Source organism: Choristoneura fumiferana, chromosome 3, assembly GCF_025370935.1.
Source record: "Choristoneura fumiferana chromosome 3, NRCan_CFum_1, whole genome shotgun sequence".
Taxonomy (NCBI): domain Eukaryota; kingdom Metazoa; phylum Arthropoda; class Insecta; order Lepidoptera; family Tortricidae; genus Choristoneura; species Choristoneura fumiferana.
In genome coordinates, this window is record NC_133474.1 from 3,205,116 (window position 1) to 3,223,943 (window position 18,828).

General features: G+C 37.4%; 3 protein-coding genes across 3 annotated transcripts in view; 1 reads left to right on the top strand and 2 right to left on the bottom strand.

The window, feature by feature from the left end:
- LOC141426378 (SUN domain-containing ossification factor) overlaps positions 1-9,726 on the bottom strand; it is a 91,013-nt gene extending 81,287 nt beyond the window's left edge. Inside the window, exons 1-2 of the mRNA XM_074085236.1 lie at positions 9,399-9,726; positions 9,080-9,307 (exon numbers count right to left, since the gene is read on the bottom strand). Of these exons, the coding sequence (XP_073941337.1) occupies positions 9,080-9,307; positions 9,399-9,457 (287 nt within the window). The 5' untranslated portion in view covers positions 9,458-9,726. The remainder of the gene's footprint in view (positions 1-9,079; positions 9,308-9,398) is intronic.
- Positions 9,727-10,139: 413 nt separating this feature from the next.
- Positions 10,140-11,744, top strand: LOC141426388 (oligosaccharyltransferase complex subunit ostc-A). The gene is made up of 2 exons (XM_074085256.1): positions 10,140-10,364; positions 10,663-11,744. The coding sequence occupies exons 1-2, from the start codon at positions 10,226-10,228 to the stop codon at positions 10,971-10,973; spliced, it is 450 nt and encodes a 149-aa protein (XP_073941357.1). The 5' UTR covers positions 10,140-10,225; the 3' UTR covers positions 10,974-11,744.
- Positions 11,745-12,997: 1,253 nt separating this feature from the next.
- On the bottom strand, positions 12,998-18,319 carry LOC141426387 (calcium and integrin-binding protein 1-like). The gene is made up of 5 exons (XM_074085255.1): positions 18,108-18,319; positions 17,942-17,976; positions 16,870-17,117; positions 16,033-16,234; positions 12,998-13,336 (listed from the first exon to the last, which is right to left on the bottom strand). Exons 1-5 carry the CDS (start codon positions 18,156-18,158, stop codon positions 13,315-13,317), a joined length of 558 nt encoding a protein of 185 aa, XP_073941356.1. The 5' UTR covers positions 18,159-18,319; the 3' UTR covers positions 12,998-13,314.
- Positions 18,320-18,828: the final 509 nt, after the last annotated feature.

Consider the following 18,828-nt stretch of genomic DNA (forward strand, 5'->3'; position numbering starts at 1 on the left):
GATAAAATCTTGAAATAACAACCGCTCAGCTTAGAGTCATGAAAATTGGTATGTAGATAGTTTGACATCTGGAATAAAACATAGCCTACTTTTTATTTCGATATTCCCACGAGATAGGGATAACTTTCGACCTAATAACCGCTGGGCTTAGAGTCATGAAATTTGACCATAATTGTTTTTAATGTAATGTCAATGAAAACAACGATTTAATTTTCGGGAATTCCCACGGCAATTTTTAAAAATCCCGGTATTTCAGCTGCTGGACCTAATGATTTACGTGTGCGAAACTGCGAAGCCGCGGGTAAACACTAGTTGGACGATAAAATAGTATTTTAGTAGAAATTATGTACATTTCTATTTACTAGTATCATACTTACTGTGGAGTCCATTGTTGGACCAAAAAATCATTTTGAATCACTTCCCTGTGTCTACTCTCATTTCCCTGTCTTATGTAAATTTAAAAATGCCTCTTCTAAATTATATCGAAAATACAAACTGAGACATGGATGCACAGAAAAACCAGAAAAAGAGACCAGCGCTGGGAATCGAACCTAGGTCCTCAGCAATCCGTACTGCGTACTATAACCCCTACACCACCGTTGGACAGGAGTCAAGATACAAATTTCTCCTATGCACACATATCTCAGGTTGGCTTTTTCTACTACGCTACTTAAGCAGCAAAAAAATCTAAATTAATCCATATTTTAACTGACCCTTTCAATTCTAAAATACTCCATCATAAACCTTGGGAAAATATACGTCAAAAAATATAAGTGGATGTACATGTTTCACCATTTTAAAAATTCTACCCTTAAAGGGTATAAGGGGAGTGTAAGTTTTGAACATGAAGTGTAAGTTTGTATGTAAGAAACGTTAGGTATATATTTGAAGATATAATTCTAAAACTTCTTGAAAATGCTATTAAACATTTTAAGTTAAAAGGGACATGGAAACATTGTGAATGACTCTTGAACAGGACTAAGAGAATACGTGATTCGCCATTTTAAAAAATTAAACTTAGGGATTACATTAAATAATGAAATATGAGTAAATTCAAAATAATTATTTACTGCTGATTGAAGTATCTTAAAGAGCTTTCACATCACTAGAGCCAACGTCAGTCAGTCAGTCAGCCAGTCGTCAGTCAAGTGTCAATGTCAGTCACCACATTTGTTTACACAATTGATTTTTTCCATTGAATAGTACCGTAGGTTCCACTACTTTTTTCATTGTTTAAAATATGTATGCGAAGTCGATTCTGCGAAGAAAATTATACAGAAACTGAGGTCCAAATTACACAGTATCTATTCCTCTTCCAAATATCATAATTCAAATATCTAGAAGTGCCATAACCAAACCTAGAACATGATAAATCTTAAGCAGGTGTCAATGTCAACTCGCCTTAAGGTTACAAAAATACTGCAGATACTTGTAAGTACTTATCTATAGATGAAAGCAAATTTCATGACCATGTAATTAATTCCCGTCATATTTGTTTCGCGACATTATTTAATTAAGCCGAGCGAATAACAAGTTTAACAACTGGAACTGAACGACAGCAAATATTGGCAAACTCCAATTTTCCAGTTGCTTATAATAATTTGTAGTTAATATTAGACTTTATACGCTTATAATCATAATATTGACAATACATACAGACACTGCTATAATACGTGCAATAATAATATAGGTACCAACAAGGGAGGAAGTAAGAAATGTAACTATGCTCATTAAGATGATAATAGGTAATGTATTGAAATTGAGCAGCAAAAGATCGTTAGCGAGAGAGAGAGAGAGAGAAGCATTTATTTACACATATTCGATACACATAAAAATACATTAGATGGAAAGAATAAAAATAACATCGAATAGTATAAAGTGGGCCCCACTCAGCATAATGTTACGGCAAGCCGCAACGCTGTTTTTCAGTGGGACCCACATACTGATACATGTAATAAAATATTGGAGCGCTCAAATACTCAAGAAGTAAATACTATTCGTGGACATCTTAGATAATGACTATAAACCATGCTGAATTGTATTCCTCAACCAGTGATTTTGATTTTAGAAATAATTTCAATAAACTAGACGTGAGAATACGACGAAGAGATGTCAAAGCTGCATCTGTTATTGTAAAATGATTTAAACATGAAGATGAATAGACCATTTGGAAAAGCAGAATGATTGCCAATGGGTGAAATAAAAGGCTCTCGACGACTAAAAAAATTGTCACTGAGATCTAATGGCATGGAATGCACAAAGTACTGTTCAAAAAAGTTGCATAATTAGTCCGTGAAAATTATTGGAATCATACGAAAAAATGTTTTGAAAATTATTAGGTAATGTAGGGGCAACATCGCGGCCGCGGGTTGATCAGCGCGAGGAGCAGTCTTGGCCCTGATTCAGCCGAAGACTATATGATGCTGAAGAAATAACATCAACAATGATAGTCTGTACAAATAATGGGCTTTCCAACACATTCGCACGAGGATTACAGCGATACGATACGAGATAAGGATAAGGGCAGGAAAACCACGCGCCGACCTGTCCTTTCTTAATCTTAGCTTTGCGCAATAACAATCGGTATTTGATTGAGGTCCTAAAATACACCACGTCATCATTACGCCCAAAGCGTACCATTGACGTCAAGTCATTGTCGTTACGGTACATACATACACAAAAGCAGAAAATAATAGTCAAATTGAAATAGGTACGCCAAATTGGGCTCTAGGGATTTCATTTAAATGTCATCAGAGTCGAAAAATATCAAGATAATTATGTTATAATTTATCCGGTTATTTTTAAACAATACGAGGTAAGTACCTAATAAAAAGTTTTTTCAATGAGTATTACGGATGAAATACCGTTAGATGGTGTTAGTAGTAGTAGTTTAACCGTTGCTTGCGATTGTCTCATTTATTTTTTGACCAACCACAAAAGCGACACAAAACTAAATTAAAAAGTTGACAAATATACCTCACGTCACGATACCAACCCAACCAACCATCAGCAACTAATGTCCAGCGCAACGTCTTTAATTTCTCTCTCTTCTCCTATTCATGTTTTTACTGTATTTTTGTTGTGATGTAGCGAGTTTTTGTCAATAAATGTTGTGTTTGAGTTTGAATTTGTGTCATGAAAACCGTCATTGCTACATTTCTCGTGTTAGAATACATACAATCGATATGACGTCAAAAAATTATACTTAAACTATTGTTGCAACACGAGAACTGTCAGTGATAGTGAATAAAACCGTTGCAAATCATTTCTGCGGGACTTTTTGCTATCGGCGGTCGACGTGTTTACGTGAGCCATTTCGGTTATCGTTCCTTATTTTTTTTGATTCTGTGTATTGTGTGATTTAGATCATTTATGCGTGTGACCTATGTGTAGTTCGTTCCTTTCGTTGTAATAAAATAAATAAAGTGATTTCGATTATCTGCACTTGTTGTTTTAAGTGTTTTATACTATATTATCCGCGTTCTTATAGACACTATGCATAGACTTTATGCCTAATGTCACACTCACACGCAGGTAGACGTTATCATTATTGATGATAATTATACGGCAGTAAGGCAGAAAGAACGAGCATAATCCAACCAACATAGAACATACAAACAAACATGAAGCTGACCACTTTATTAATCTTTATTTATGCAGGATATTGGCCTGACAGTGCGCCAGAACGGAAGGAAAGAGGCCAAAAGGAAATCCTATATCTAAAACTTAAACAAGAAGAATATTGATTCCGTAAGATTTCGTCGACGTGATCATTAAGTTTAAAATTTTATTTAATCATGCACTGCTTCGGAATAAATACAATTAACTCACGTAATAATCACCAATTGGTTAATCTCAAGCCGAACTGTTCGAGCTGGCTGGCATTTAAACGGCTCAGTTATTTTTAGAATTACTTTCCATTTCGTTCGGTAGTAAGTAATTCACTTTTAGACCGTTAAGGGGACTTTGATGGACACGAACCGAACATACTTGATACGTCATTGTTTTCGTTACAGTTTAAATTTCGAACGTTGAGGGCTTTCGTTTTTCGTGTTCATTGAAGATTTCTTGACGGTGAATATCGCTAGATGGAGTTATAGTATCCGTTTCACGTTGCAGCCTTGCTTGCGATTGGCTCATTTAGTTATTCAACCAATCACAAATATAAAGCAAATTTCAAATTTGTCGAACAGACCTCACAATACTAGGGCCAACTAGTCTTTTATAGAAACCCTTAACGTTTTTCGTTTGTCTATAAAACCTTGTTTGCAAACAATGTCGGGTTACATTGCCAAACTTCGTTAAATTTACCATCAATGCATTGATGACAGATAGGGTCCGACTAAACTTTCTTTTCGGTTTCGGCAATTTTCGGCGTTAAATCGAAATTGCTCCCTTTGGGAAACAGACAATTCCCAGGCCAGTCTTTAGTCAGTTTATCGATTTAATAATATAAGTACCAAAATTGTCTTTGGTACGTCGTTTTATTATTCGGAATACTGCCGTTTGTAGGAGAACAGGCTCCTTAACACGCAAATCTTCCGGGCCGCGAGCGATTTGCGCACACGCAAAAAAATACTCGGCATTGAAGGCCATTCCAATACGCTTTATTAGTGAGTGACGGTGCGAATAACAGTATAATAAACATTTCATATCCATTACCACGATGAATGACGGACATCTTAGATTTCGGAGTTTCTTTTGGTTTCACTAGTTCTTACATAAACCGAGCTCTAGTAATAGATTTATCGTATTTTATACACCAGTTGTATAAGGGGAGTCAAAAAGACGAGTGGCGTGGGTTACGATGTGAGCGCAGCGAAAAATATAATAATTTTTGTACAACTAGGAGTTATTATATCTAGTGCCATCCACGAAGACGCGTGATTTTGACAAAATTAGCCATTAATGACATTGTAATAAGAACCACGGCACGCGTCATCGTGCGTGAATGACTCTACCTATAAATAAAATACAAAATTATGGAAAAAGTTTCCAAGGCTTCGATCTGATAAAATTACAATGTTTAGACAAATATCTTTCCTTCAATATGTGTATTTAGTATCACAATCAGTAATTCTGAACTATAATCTACGCGACTATCGGTCAGTGGGCACGACTCGTTACTCACCAATCGTAAGTAAACACGACATTTACTTATCATAACGAAATCGTATCAACGAGATTCGAAAAAAAAAATGCTACGCAATAACTATGTTATCTTGCATCAGAATCATCAGATCTCTACAACACGTGTACTTCGTATTGGCATTGAAGATGTACTTAACTACCTACAAGGTGTCTCAGGAACTAATGTCTCTTCCAGAAAAGCAACTCTAGGGATTGCAAATACAAACTGAAATATAGATGCACAGAAAAACCAGAAAAATAAGCCCATCACTGGGAATCGAACCCAGGTCCTACAGGTATTTTTCTGGTTTTCTGTGCATCTATATTTCAGTTTGTATTTTCAATTTAGGTTTTACGGGATGACCGTAAAAGTAAAAATTTGGAATTGAAATAAAAAATACAAAATGATTCCAAAAAACCAATCTCAACTCTAGGGATATCCGAGACACCCCATGTGTGCGTTGCGAGTTGTCGTAGTTTAGGATTAGGTCACCAACATAGTAAATTACATACAGGGCGTAGAGTTGAATAGGGCAGAAAGCTGTAAGCCGTTTAATTAAAAAAAAATACACTGAATAATCAAAACAGTGGGTTGATGCAAATTGCTCGAAAAAAATGATTTTATTACAAGCTTTTATTGAGTTTCACCTGTCACGTTGTCGACCAACTTCCAGTAGTTGGATATACTTGAAATTCGGTATACTTATGTAAATTGCGTGACAATATAAAAATTTGGTAGTCACATCTTGGCAATCCGGCCAGGATCGTCTCCGCAGGACGGAACTCTTCAACGGCTAATAGCATCGACTTGAAATTTGTTATGCAAATGTGTTTGCAACTACAACACTAGCTGGCACTGGCAGGCAACAGAACAGAACACTGACCATTTCCACTTCTCCAACTTAAGGTATAGAGTGACCATTTCCATCTCTCTTTAACGTATAATCACGTCTCTTTAGATATTGGCCAACATTTAGAACCAGCCGTAGCTGGCGATCGGTATACTTGTAACTAATACAACACCAAACATGACTAGTCAAGAATGTCCGCTGCCCGCATGTGGATCGAATTAAAACAGGCAACGTAAGCCGCACCGCCTACTGCATAACTGGATGTAAAGTGGGTTAAATAACGCTTTAAACGGAGGTCTTCTGTCTTCTTTTATTAGGGGTTCAGCTAATTTTAAGTTTCCCAAAACGTTTCTGTCACCAAAAAAGTTTATAGAAACGAACGATGTTGACGCTTGCACGTGTATTTTTAGTGCCAGGTTTTCTAATGAAAATTTTTACCACCCCACACCATGGTATCGAGTGTCTACTTGGCTAATCAAACCGACATAATAAAGCTAAACTAGTCAAAGCATTGTTCTCGAGTTAGCCGCAAAATAAAACAATACCCTTTCAATAGTAGATTGTACGACGAGAGCATAAAACGAGCCATTTTATCCGAGACGTTCATATAGCCACCCGAGCCGGTACGGCGAGTGTGGATAAACACGTCGAGGGGAAAATGGGTTTAATGCTCGAGTTTTACACTCTGCTTTTGACTTCGATGGCGAGGAAATGAAATAGCAACAGTGGAAACAATTGTTCACTTACTATGTACCACGCATTACTATTATAATTATAAATTTTTAGTTTTATTGATCGATTTTGAAAAATATGTAGAAACTTCTTTGTTTGTGCACTAGAGCACAAAAAGTCATTTTATGTCGCCTACATCCAGCATAAACACGAACTTTGCAAGCATGAGAAGTGAAAAAGTTATATATAAATACAGATTGTTGCCTACATATGACATTTGCTTCCCTCCATTTTCAGACTATCGCTATTTTGGACACGGGAAATCCGTTGGCGTTCCTCCATTGATATTTATTGTCAATTCACTGATAGCTAGAGAACTGTGGCCTTGCGCGTTGGTTTGATTTGGAAACGCTATTGTGAAAAAGTGGACTGCACCTAATGGTCGAGTTCAAGGGTAACTCAAATGACTGTTGCAATGATAACAATAAGTACATACCTTAGATTTTCGTAGGGAATTGAGGGTTGTTAAAGAGTCTTTGTATTGTATTGTATTGTTCCCTGCGTAAAAAAAAACTAGTCTCTAAACCATATTGGACACATAATTTTTCTTTTGTCAATCCCACTTCCCAGTAATATTATAAATATTTACATGTAAACATACCGTAATTTAATTAATTAAGTACCAAATCCGGTCACCATGTTACAGGCCCATCCTAGTGTGGGACCACGAAAGTTTGTAAGTAAGTCTGTTCTTTTGTCTGTTGCTTCATCAGTCAACACGTCTAAACTGCTGAACCGATTTCGATGAAATTCGGTATAAAGATAGTTTGAGTCTCAGGGATGGATATAGGATAGTTTTTATACCGGAAAATTGCATAGTTCCTGCGGGACAGTGATAACCGACAGCAGCTCGCTCAGTGGAGACCCGGCTTTAGACAACATTTTATTTTTGTATCTAAAAATTAATAAAATGTTGTATTAGGTAATAAAAATATAATGAACAATTTTGAAAAGTTCTAGTTTGGTTCTGAAGAGAGACAGTAGTTGATTTTAATGTATCACTGAAGAGTTTACGTAAGGAAATGGACATACATACATACAATAATATGCTAACTAGGTCATTGACGAGGCTTCTCTTCTAATTGACCACTTTAATACATTCTACATTGAGAAATTAGTTTCAATTTCAAATTATAACAAAATTGTCATAATTGCAATACAATGACATCTGGGTAACAGATCTTAAGGAATTAGGAAGTTTTTGTCTCACTTATACTGCCCTCTTACTTAAGGCAAAAGGGTATCTCAAAAAAATAACTTATGAATTATTTAATGCCATTGCATAGCTCAAATTCTGCCCCAAATGATATATAAGTAACTAAACATGTTTTTTTTTTGAGATACCCTTTGCCTTAAGAGAGCAGTATAGAGGTGTTCAATTTAGGTAGGATAGGTAGGAAGTGTCTCGGTTATCTTGGTAAAAATTAAATTTGATCAATGACTATTTTGGTAATCTTGTACAAGTATCCTAAGTTAAAAGGATAAAAATAATTGGAAAATCGCAGAGTTGGTTATGTGTCACAGTGGCGGTTGGAGGTTGGAAATTCCAACTTGGAATAGAAGGTATAAATTTTATTATGGAGGTGCAATTATAAATTAAAATGAAGTTTTTTAGTTGAAGTTGAAGTTAGATCATAAATCCATGACTAACATAATTTTTATTTTTGTGCGAATTTTTTTTGTCAGTAAGTATCGCAAACATAAAACAACTAATAAACATTCAATCAAAAACAAAAAATGTCTTTCAAACCTTATTATATTTTTTAAGCAATAGAAAAAAGAATTTCAGTCCCTTATGGTCCTTACAAAATTAACTAAAGGTTAATATGAATTAATGATTGAATCATTAAATCAAATATTCTCCACAACCGTAGATTAGGCAAATCATGTCATGACATATTATACCAAACATTTCTTAAAATGTAAATGAATTAATCATTCAAAGTAGGAATGTTCAAGTCATAGTAATACATTGAACACCTGATACTGTTGTCCAATGACTCAGCAGATCAACTGAATCTTAGTTAACTAACGCAACATAAATGTTGTGTTTTTTTTACTACTCTCAGGTTGAATGCTTATCCCACTAATACAATAAATGTGAAAGTGTAAGTCTGTTTGTTTGTTACTTCATCACGTCTAAACCGCTGAACCGATTGAGATTAAATTCGGTATACAGATAGTTTGAGTCCCAGGGAAGGATATGGGATAGATTTTATCCTGGAAAATTGCATAGTTCTCGCGGGATAGTGAAAACCAAAATTTACGCGGACAGAGTCGCGGGTAACGGTTAGTTATATAAATAGATGTAACAAACATTCAAATCACTCTCACTTTTATCTTTTCAACAAAATAAGAGTACATACCCATCTGTTGTCACCGAGTTCAGGGACAATGTCGCATCAAATATCATCTCCAAATTTTCTTGGTCTTCCTTCTTGTCTTCAGGTTCTGGAGGAGCAAGTTTGTCCGGGAGCTGGTCCTCATCACTTGCAGCACTCCGCTTCTGACTGACATTATGTAGCCCAGAGAGGTCCACGCTCCCCTCTGTCTCTAGAAGAGCCTCCGACACAACGAGGATAAACAGAGCACAACTACAAACAAAAAAACACCATGTTTGAGTGGCACTATCGAAAATTTCAGGATATGTTACGCAAGCCTCGAAAATCAATGCTTAAATATTACCTCGATAGCACCAAAATGGTCAGCAACGACGTGTAAATGACACACAACCCGCCCTTCATCTTAATATCAGTAAGAAATCCAGAGTCCAGTTCATTTTGTGCGAAAGATCCTTACTTAGCCATTGCTTTAAATTTTACACAGGTTCACTAACAGATGTTGTCACGACACACGAGCTTTTAACAATAGAATTAACACATAGTACAATTTTTAATAATCATGTAAGGGCCAGCTGCCGAAGCAATGTACGTTTGTACGAATTAAAACGGGACGGGGACGAACAAATTGTTCAACCAATTTTATTGCAATCGAATATTTTTGACAGTTAGGTTTTTTTACTTCAGATTACTTCATTGTACTGTCAAATGAGCCCTTTTTCTTATTGGTAGACTAGCATCTGTACTATCGATTGATAGCGCTTGTCCAATAGGAAACAAACATTTAATGCTAGTGCCATAATCTGATTGGTTGAACATTTACTACACACTCCTTTATACGCAAGGAAGCAACTGCATGAAATTCGCCAAAGAAGAATTGTTTTTTTCTATAATCTTGTTTTACTAGATTAGATCTTGAGTAATTCAATTGATTTTATTCTGATTAGTCAAACCAGTAATTTTCTATTTACGTAGATATTCATAACCAAAACCCAGAGACGAAAGCAAAACAACTTCCAGTTAAGATTTTTATACTTACGATATCTGAAAGTACAAGGAAAGTGTGGAACGCTGTCAAGCAAGTGTCAATCAATTATCTGTCATTGACGTCGACGTCAACGGTTACAGTTTAGCCGATCTTTTCTCGTTTTACAAAAAAAATTATAAAGGATCATGGAAAGTTTATTCGCGTTACCTTTCTCCGTTTTAGAAATCCCTAATATCAAAATCAAGAAGCCATCATGGCTGCAGGCTCCTTCAGCGATGACCACATTTTCTTTGGTGCTATTCTCGTACTTTTTGGTGACAGGAGGTTAGCGGCGTCTTGTTTTCTGTTTATATTCTAATAAGATGTTAATTTTCAAATAAACGCGGCATTAATCTTCTGTCCATGCCGTTAGAAACTTCATATGTTCGTAACAACACCAAAGAAGTAAGAAATCTGCTCTTCTCTTCATCTAAGTGATAGCATTCTCGGCTTATCGTACATTTGCGTCCAATCATTAGTGATCACACAAATTTTTACCTCGCTCCAGTTTATTTAACTTTTATCCTCCATAATCAGGAAGATGCAAAATGTAACAACTAAAAGTGAATTTTTAATTTTCCAGGTATAATCTACGATGTTATTGTGGAGCCGCCAAGCGTGGGTTCTACTACAGATGAACACGGTCACAGCAGGCCGGTGGCGTTCATGCCGAACCGCGTAAACGGCCAGTATATCATGGAAGGGCTTGCTTCTAGCTTCCTCTTCTCTCTCGGTGGACTTGGTTTCATCATTTTGGATAGAACACACAACCCATCCACGCCGAAATTGAACAGAATTTTACTCATTTCTGTAGCATTCCTGTGCATCCTGGTTTCCTTCTTCACAACATGGATTTTCATGAGGATGAAGCTCCCTGGTTACCTTCAGAATTAATGTTTTTTTACTTAGCAGTAAGATAAACTTTTTATGAAAGGTCTTTTTATACTAACTTAGTCTGTATTCTAAGTTGAATAAATATTTTTATTGAAGTGCTTCTCAAGTTTATATTAAGTTTGTGTATATTGGATCAACGTGGGTTGTGCAATCACAACATAGTAAAAGTTAAAATTTGAACATGAAACTACCTTAAGACTCATTAAATAATATAGTTGCATTGCCCCTGAGAAGAAGGGCTACGGATGAGCCCGAAACATGTAGAGCTAAACTTGATTTAAGATGTGAGTTATCCGGGCCGGGACTGAAATTATAAAGCTTGTGACTTATGTCTAGGTCTTAAGTACCTACTAAGAAATTAGGACTCAGGAAGATATTAAAATTTAACTCTCTATGACCATGTTTAGAGATTACTTTGATTTGCAAGTGAAATCATTTATGAAATTTTTAAGTATGTATGTACCATTAACAACAGTCAATTTTAGAAATTATCACAAGCCTAATCTATTGCTGCTCATTCGGCATTAGTTAATAAAATAACAATACCTCTCCTTGCAGTTGGGTAAAAAAATACTGCTTACGGTTTATTCAGATCAGATCCGATTTTTCCCATCAAATCAAAAAAGAAGTTTAAAATCTATTTGAATAAAGAAAATATTGTAGACAAAGTTAAATATTTTTTGGGCCACCCTAGAGGAAAGTACACTGCTTTACTATAATTAATTTCTATTGCTTTTCTTTAATATAGTTGACCCTGGTTTAAAAACCATACAGTGTTGGTGTTTTATTCTAAAGCTTGACCAAGCCCAGAACCTTCATAGAATGAGTTCCCTATACCTACAGCATATTATTTGTTTATCCCAGTAAGAAAAACTTCGAACCTCCTCATTGTGTGAAATATATATTTTTTTCTTCTTGACTGTACTACCGAGCATCCTGACCCTCGGTGTGCGACTCCGACTCGCACTTGGCCGATATAATATTTAGAAATACATGATCCTGACTAAATCGTCGTCGTTCCAGTGCGACAAAGATCTTTATCATTATATCAGCTATTGGACGTCCACTGTTAAAAATAGGCCTCTCCCATAGAGCTCCAGTGACTGGTTGGAAGTGGCCTGCATCCACCGTTAACCCGCGGCCTTAACGCATACAAAAACTGTCATTTGATTGCTATCACGAGCGTCAGATACGTTAGCAATAAGGCCTCAGGTCATCCGTCCATCTCGTTGGTGGGCGTTCTACGCTGCACTGCGGCTGCACGCTGCACTTGCACGGCCAGCTGTGAACTTAAATATCATAATGAAATGAACATGACAAAATCAGAAGTAACGCGGCGATCAAAACATCGCTTTTTTAAGCCAATTAGACTTGCAAGAAAAATCTTGCAAGTTGCATTACACTGTGACGCCGTAAAGCCAACGTGTGTTGTGGGCGATCGAACGCCGCAATGGCAATATTGTAATGCAACGATTTTTCTTGCAAGTCTAAACTTGGCTTTACAGTTTGCTGTGAATATAGCTATTTGTATCTTTTGTTCTTGGTTTACCTAGTGCCATCCACGAAGACGCGTGATTTTGTCAAACAGAGACGTCTTTACCTATAGTGCAGGGTGTGCGTTGCACACGGGCGTAGCGGTATAAGGGGCGCCGGCCGCGCCACTTTGTACCTATTCCATTTTGACCGCGCGCTTCATAGATGGCGCTAAAATAATAATTGCACACGGGCGCTACATGGGCTAAAGACGCCGCTGTTGTCAAAATTAGACATTAATGACATTGTAATAAGAATCACGGCACGCGCCATCGTGAATGACTACCTATATTTAGCTTGTGGAATTTAAAACATTACCTAATAATTATAAGTTAATAATAATCGTTCATGTCGAAAATTTATCTCTTGTATGCACAGATCAGTAAAGGAAAAAAAAACGAATGGGAAGAAAAATAGCAGGGAAAAATAATAGGTATTGGGCAATTCATCTATACAGTCAAAATTAGTGCTGTGGCAAATAAAAGGTTGAATTCGATCATTGATTATAATTCAATACTTTTTGGCATACAAGATTGTCACTAATATAATTGCAGATATAAAAAAAAACATTGCTTACATAACTAGAATAACAATGATACAGGTAAAAGTAAAATGAGATTCACAATGTCATTATCATTGCACAACACAAAATATAAGAGGAAGACAATATTACCCAAAAATCCTTAGAGCTATGTCAGTTAAATTAAACTTAAATATATTTTGAGACTAATTAGTTCATCATTATTGTAATACTAAGGAAATGTTGGTAGTTGAATGAAGACGAATGAGATTTCATATTGGAGTCAGGTTACAACCGTATTCTGAATGTCCTGAAAACATAAAATTTAATGTAAAATTAAACATAATTAATTTAGGTACACCTACATCACAACGAGAAGCCGTGGTGGCCTAGAAGCCGTGGTGGCCTAGTGGTTTGACCTATCGCCTCTAAAGCAGAGGGTCGTGGGTTCAAACCCCGGCTCGCACTTCTGAGTTTTTCATGTGCGGAATTACATTTGAAGTTTACCACGAGCTTTGCGGTGAAGGAAAACATCGTGAGGAAACCTGCACAACCTGCGAAGCAATTCAATGGTGCGTGTGAAGTTCCCAATCCGCACTGGGCCCGCGTGGGAACTATGACCCAAGCCCTCTTGTTCTGAGAGGAGGCCTGTGCCCAACAGTGGGACATATATAGGCTGAGATGATGATGATGATGATGACGTCACAACTGTCAGTGACAGCATTTTTTATTAAGCGTCAGAGAAAACCTGTGGGGTAATCTGCTACCCGCTGGCTTGCTAGGACGGGTGCGTGCGCTTTACATACCTACACACTTCATTGTAAAAAAAAAAATAGTTTTTGTTAGGTACATGGGTAACGTGACATTTATTTTTTGATTCAGAACGGGACATTAGTTTATTCAGGTCAATTAACAGGTAGTCAATGAGAAAAAAACACTTTTAAAGGTCATTTATTTTGAAAAAGTTAACTGTTATTATATTACAAATAAAAAAAAAAATCAAAATGTTTAGTTATATTTATCAGAGGCAGAGGAACAAATTTGCTTTAACACAGCTGGACTGATGCTTTTAAGTAAGAATGAAACTCTTGGCACGTTTTTTTTATGTTCACCTTTAGAACTGAATTTTCGCGCGATTTTTGAAAACGGGACTTTATTTTGGGGACACCGGGACTCGTAATCAAAAAAAGGGCAGGACGTCTGATCACGTTATACATGGGTGACACTCTTTCCCGGCCCGGATAATACCGACCCTGTTTTTCGTGTACACGCCCATAGAAGCTCCTGTCAGTTTCTATGGGCGTGTACACAGAAAACAGGGCCGGTATTTCCATGTCGGTGTTATCCGGGCCGGGAAAGAGTATCACCCAGGTACATAATATGGAGTGTCCCCTAAATATATTTATTTTTGTTATTTGACACCTAAACTAAACTAAGCAGAGGTTATCATAACTGCGCGGCTATGACTACTCCAAATTTCATGAATATACATCTTGCAGTTCCTGAGTAAAATGCCTATGTATGACATATGGACGGACGGCCAGCCAGGACGAAACTATAAGGGTTCCGTTGTATTTTTGTTTACGGAACTCTAAAAAATGAACCTATTCTACTAAGTTTCTCTTTCGAAAATTCTAGAAAATACTAAAAGTGGTCAAACTGGCAAACTTATGGCCAAATTCTGTAAGAATTAGGGCCTGTTTCACCACTTCTCGACTAACTTTAAGTAACGGATATCAGTGATGCCGTCTCTGTTTGTTTTGTCCGAATAAACAAAGACTGCATTACTTTTATCTGACACTTAATGTTAGTCGACTAGTGGTGAAACACGCCCTTAATATTCCAAAAGTTAATTGATTGCACACATAATCACTCTACACCTCCACCAACTTGTAGTATATAGTGGTTAACACTAAGGGGCTATTTTACCAACCATTGATTAGTGTTAACTGACGGTTAAATGTGATGCCGTCTCCGTCTATTCGAACAAAACAAATAGTGACGGCATTACATTTAACCGTCAGTTAACACTAATCAATGGATGGTGACACAGCCCCTAAGACCCGCCGCTAACTGGCGGGGCTGCACGGCTTGGCTTGGCGCGGCGTACTTGTCTCATGTCAATGAGGGCTATCGTTTTCTTACTCACTAGATGGCGCACTGTTGCGTGACAATGTTTAGATTAAATCATATTTAATACACCTTAAACCGTACCATAAAAATATCGAGCATGCCACAGTGTTGCATAGTCCCCGTTTTGTTCGGAAAAAGGGAGGACAAAGGTTTCCGAAAGACAAAACTGTCTCAAAACACAGACATTCATTGCCCCGGAACGCATATTTGCTATAATTAATTTCAGATATTGCAAAATATTCACAAAATTATTCTAATTATAAATAAACCGCGTAGCTCACCCAAAAACTATGAGATTTGACATTTCGGAGACCTCACGCTACACTAGCGCCTCTAGTGGCGAATTCATACGCGATAGCCCTCATTGTCATCTGCTAAAAGAAGCGCTGCGTGTGGCGGGTCTCTGCACCATTGAAACTATAGAACTAGGCACCCGCGCCGTGCACCCGCGTGAGTTAGCGGAGGCCTTAATACAGTCGAAATCTTAGCAGGTGGTAGGACCTTGTGCAAGGTCCGCCCGGATTGCTACCACCATCTTGCTCACTAATCCTGCCGTAAAGCAGCAGTGCTAGCCGGTGAAATTACTGGCACTTGAGGTATCCCATCTTAGGCCTCTAGGTTGGCAACGCATCTGCAATCCCCCTGGTGTTGCAGGTGTCTATGGGCGGTGGTGATCTCTTACCATCAGGAGACCCACTTGCTCGTTTGCCATCCAGTTGAATAAAAAAAAAATCTATACACTTTAGTACCCTGTCACTGTATACCATCTAACAATTTTATACAAAAGTTCAGACATGAAGTGACAGCGACAAGGTAGTAAAGTGTAAAGATATCTTAGACCTCACCTACCAAGTAATGATTCAACATACTCACTGGCAGAAATCAGAGCTCTTGTCAATAATATGCTCAAACTCAGCGAAGCTCAAGGCTCCGTCGTCGTCCAGGTCGGCTTCTTCCAGAACGTTCTGCACCAGCTGCTGCAGCTCGGAGTCGTTGAGGGTCAGATCTGGCCCACAGAGCCGCTCTATCACCTCGCGCAGATCCGACACGCCGATCATGTCGTCTCCGTCGAAATCTGTAAGTTTTTTTTTCATAATCTAATATTTTAACGAGGCTTTAGTACACCAAATGTGACTATGTCAGCCTCATGTGGAGCCTCACTCAGTTATATACATCACACTACATATATTATGCTCTCCCTGTAAGTTCCATCTGTAAGTTAGAAAAGGAATCCTTACTATGCATATGTACGGTGACACTCTTTCCTGGCCCGGATAATACTGACATGGAAATACCGATCCTGTTTTTGTGTACACGCCCATAGAAACTGACACGAGCTTCTATGGGCGTGTATACGAAAATCAGGGTGGGTATTTCCATGTCGGTATTATCCGGCCGGGAAAGAGTGTCACCTCTTACGTACTTAGACGTAATGTAAGAAAGATCTTGAAAATAATCAAGACAGATAATACAGAGGGGAGGGGGATAGTTAATGAGATATCCACTTCGAACAACTAAGTGGTTGTAGACTGGTTGGTCATACGCGGTACTGCTGGAGGGACGAAGTCCTGAAAGACCTTTTGAATCTCAGGGTGAAAGGCTGGCCAGAGCTAGCTCAAAATCGTAAAGCATGGCGTAATCTGGTGTTGAAAGCAAAGATCCACATTGGGTCACAGCGCCCTGATGGTATGTAAAAAAAATGTTCCTTACCAAAAATTCTAAATGCATGCTCTGCCTTCACAGCCTTTGGTGCATTGTCACTAAAAACAGACATCATATCCAGGAAGTCTTCAAACGTACAATCCCCATCGTTACTTGAGCTGAAGACTTTGCAGATGCGGTCACGGAACGGGTTCACTCTCAGCTCAGGGTACTGGAGGATCTTGGCCATCGGTAGCTTGGCGTTTTTGTTATGGCCCACCTTCTCTGGCGCTAGGGCTTTGAATCTCATATGGGCACTGTAAAAGTATTGTTGCAAGTTAGTTTTGGGAATATGTATATGTATTTATTTGCTGGCTGACGGTCAACAGATAAAGAAAGAAAGAAAGATTGATTTGGTTCCTCCAGTACCACCATCGCACAGTAATAAGACAAAAACACTAAAACTAAAATATGTGGTGACACAACAGGACACCAAAAAGACAACAATACAAAACAACAACAACAACACCAAACACAACACAAGGCTTACAAGGCTTTAATTGCTTCTTTGCTTATGTAATTAAGATTGGCAGTTGAATTTAAAATTTGGAAATGTTATGAGATTCAGGGAATTATGTATGTTTAGTTGTATGATGAACTATACTTGGTTTTTTTTTTTATAAGAAGGTAAGCGATCTTGATGTGTCTCTTTATGCAAAAACACTTGAAAAATACAGCAAATATGTAACAATTAGCAAGGACATGTAATCATTTACATGCTTTTAGTATCTTAAGTAATAGTTACTGTTTTTTTTAAAACGCTTTTCAAAGACTCGTCAAGATTGTTTACCCTTTTTGTAATGTTAAAAAACGAATTATATGTCTGGTGACACCGTCAGACGAGAGACGATGACGACGCCGGGAGACGACGTCCATTTTAGAATGAAAGAATAACAAACACACACACACACACACTAGATATAGGTACATAAATTTTAACTAAAAGATTCACTCTTGATTCGTTGATAGTTCTGAAGTTGTGTTGTTGTTTAGTTTTTATTTAAAACATAATGTTACAGTCTTTGAGATACTAACAGGGAAGTTTTATTCAACGTATAACAATAATATTTAGTATACTTACTACAATACTTCTTTCTTTGTAAAGTAGGTCAAGTCCTGAAATGCGAAATAAAATATCATTTAAATTACTACAAAGCAGTAAATTCATTAAAACACTACCGAATCGCTAAGGTTAAAGACCTTTTAACTCACGAAAGTATGATTCATGGACATAAAGCAATCTTTACCTCATAGTCCTGAAGTTCTTCCACTGTAAATTGACTCTTTCCTTGGCCCATGGTGAACGAAACACCAAGCTTACGTGGCCGATGTCTGCGGACGGCTATAGTATTTGAGAAAGCAGCAGTAATCGAAAAATAATAGCGTGTCTAATTAATTACGGGAAATCAGATTGATTGATAAACAATGGTATGGTAAACTGGTAAACAAATGTGACAGCTGTGGCCAGGGGGGGACAGTCGCCTATACCGTACTAATTCAATTCGATAGCGCCGCCATCTCCTTTATCTAACCTAAAATTAAACAGATTGTTGTCGTTTGTTTCAGATAGATGTCACTGAAAGCTTGAGATCACAAAATTTTATTTATTAAAAATATTTTGTCGTTGATAATTACCGCAAAAATTAACTTTATTTTCGAAATTGACAATCGTATTGTAATTTCTAATATAAAAGTCACATAATTGTATCCGCTCAGTCGTTACAAATATTTTTTGTGTAGCAACCCTCTATGTCAAGCCAGGCGTCTATTCGCGCTCAACAAGGAACAAGATGGCTACGTTACAATCGAAACTCAAGTGCTCAGACCACATAAAAAGTAAAGACAGTGCTGCAAACGGAAAATTGAGGCTGGTTTAAACTTAAGAAGACTGAATTCAAGCGGTCTCACTTCTCTTTGCAACCCTGTTTTTAGTTTTATGTGGTTTGAGCTGGGAAGCAAATCCAGTAA

Bases quoted from the DNA above. Each gene is read 5' to 3' on its own strand.
- LOC141426388 (XM_074085256.1), top strand. From the start codon at position 10,226: ATGGAAAGTTTATTCGCGTTACCTTTCTCCGTTTTAGAAATCCCTAAT. The intron at 10,365-10,662 runs GTTAGCGGCGTC...TTAATTTTCCAG, and splicing joins GTACTTTTTGGTGACAGGAG to GTATAATCTACGATGTTATT.
- LOC141426387 (XM_074085255.1), bottom strand. From the start codon at position 18,158: ATGGGCCAAGGAAAGAGTCAATTTACAGTGGAAGAACTTCAGGACTAT. The intron at 17,977-18,107 runs GTAAAGATTGCT...TTCGCATTTCAG, and splicing joins AAGAACTTCAGGACTATGAG to GACTTGACCTACTTTACAAA. The intron at 13,337-16,032 runs GTGAGTATGTTG...TTATGTTTTCAG, and splicing joins AAGAGCTCTGATTTCTGCCA to GACATTCAGAATACGGTTGT.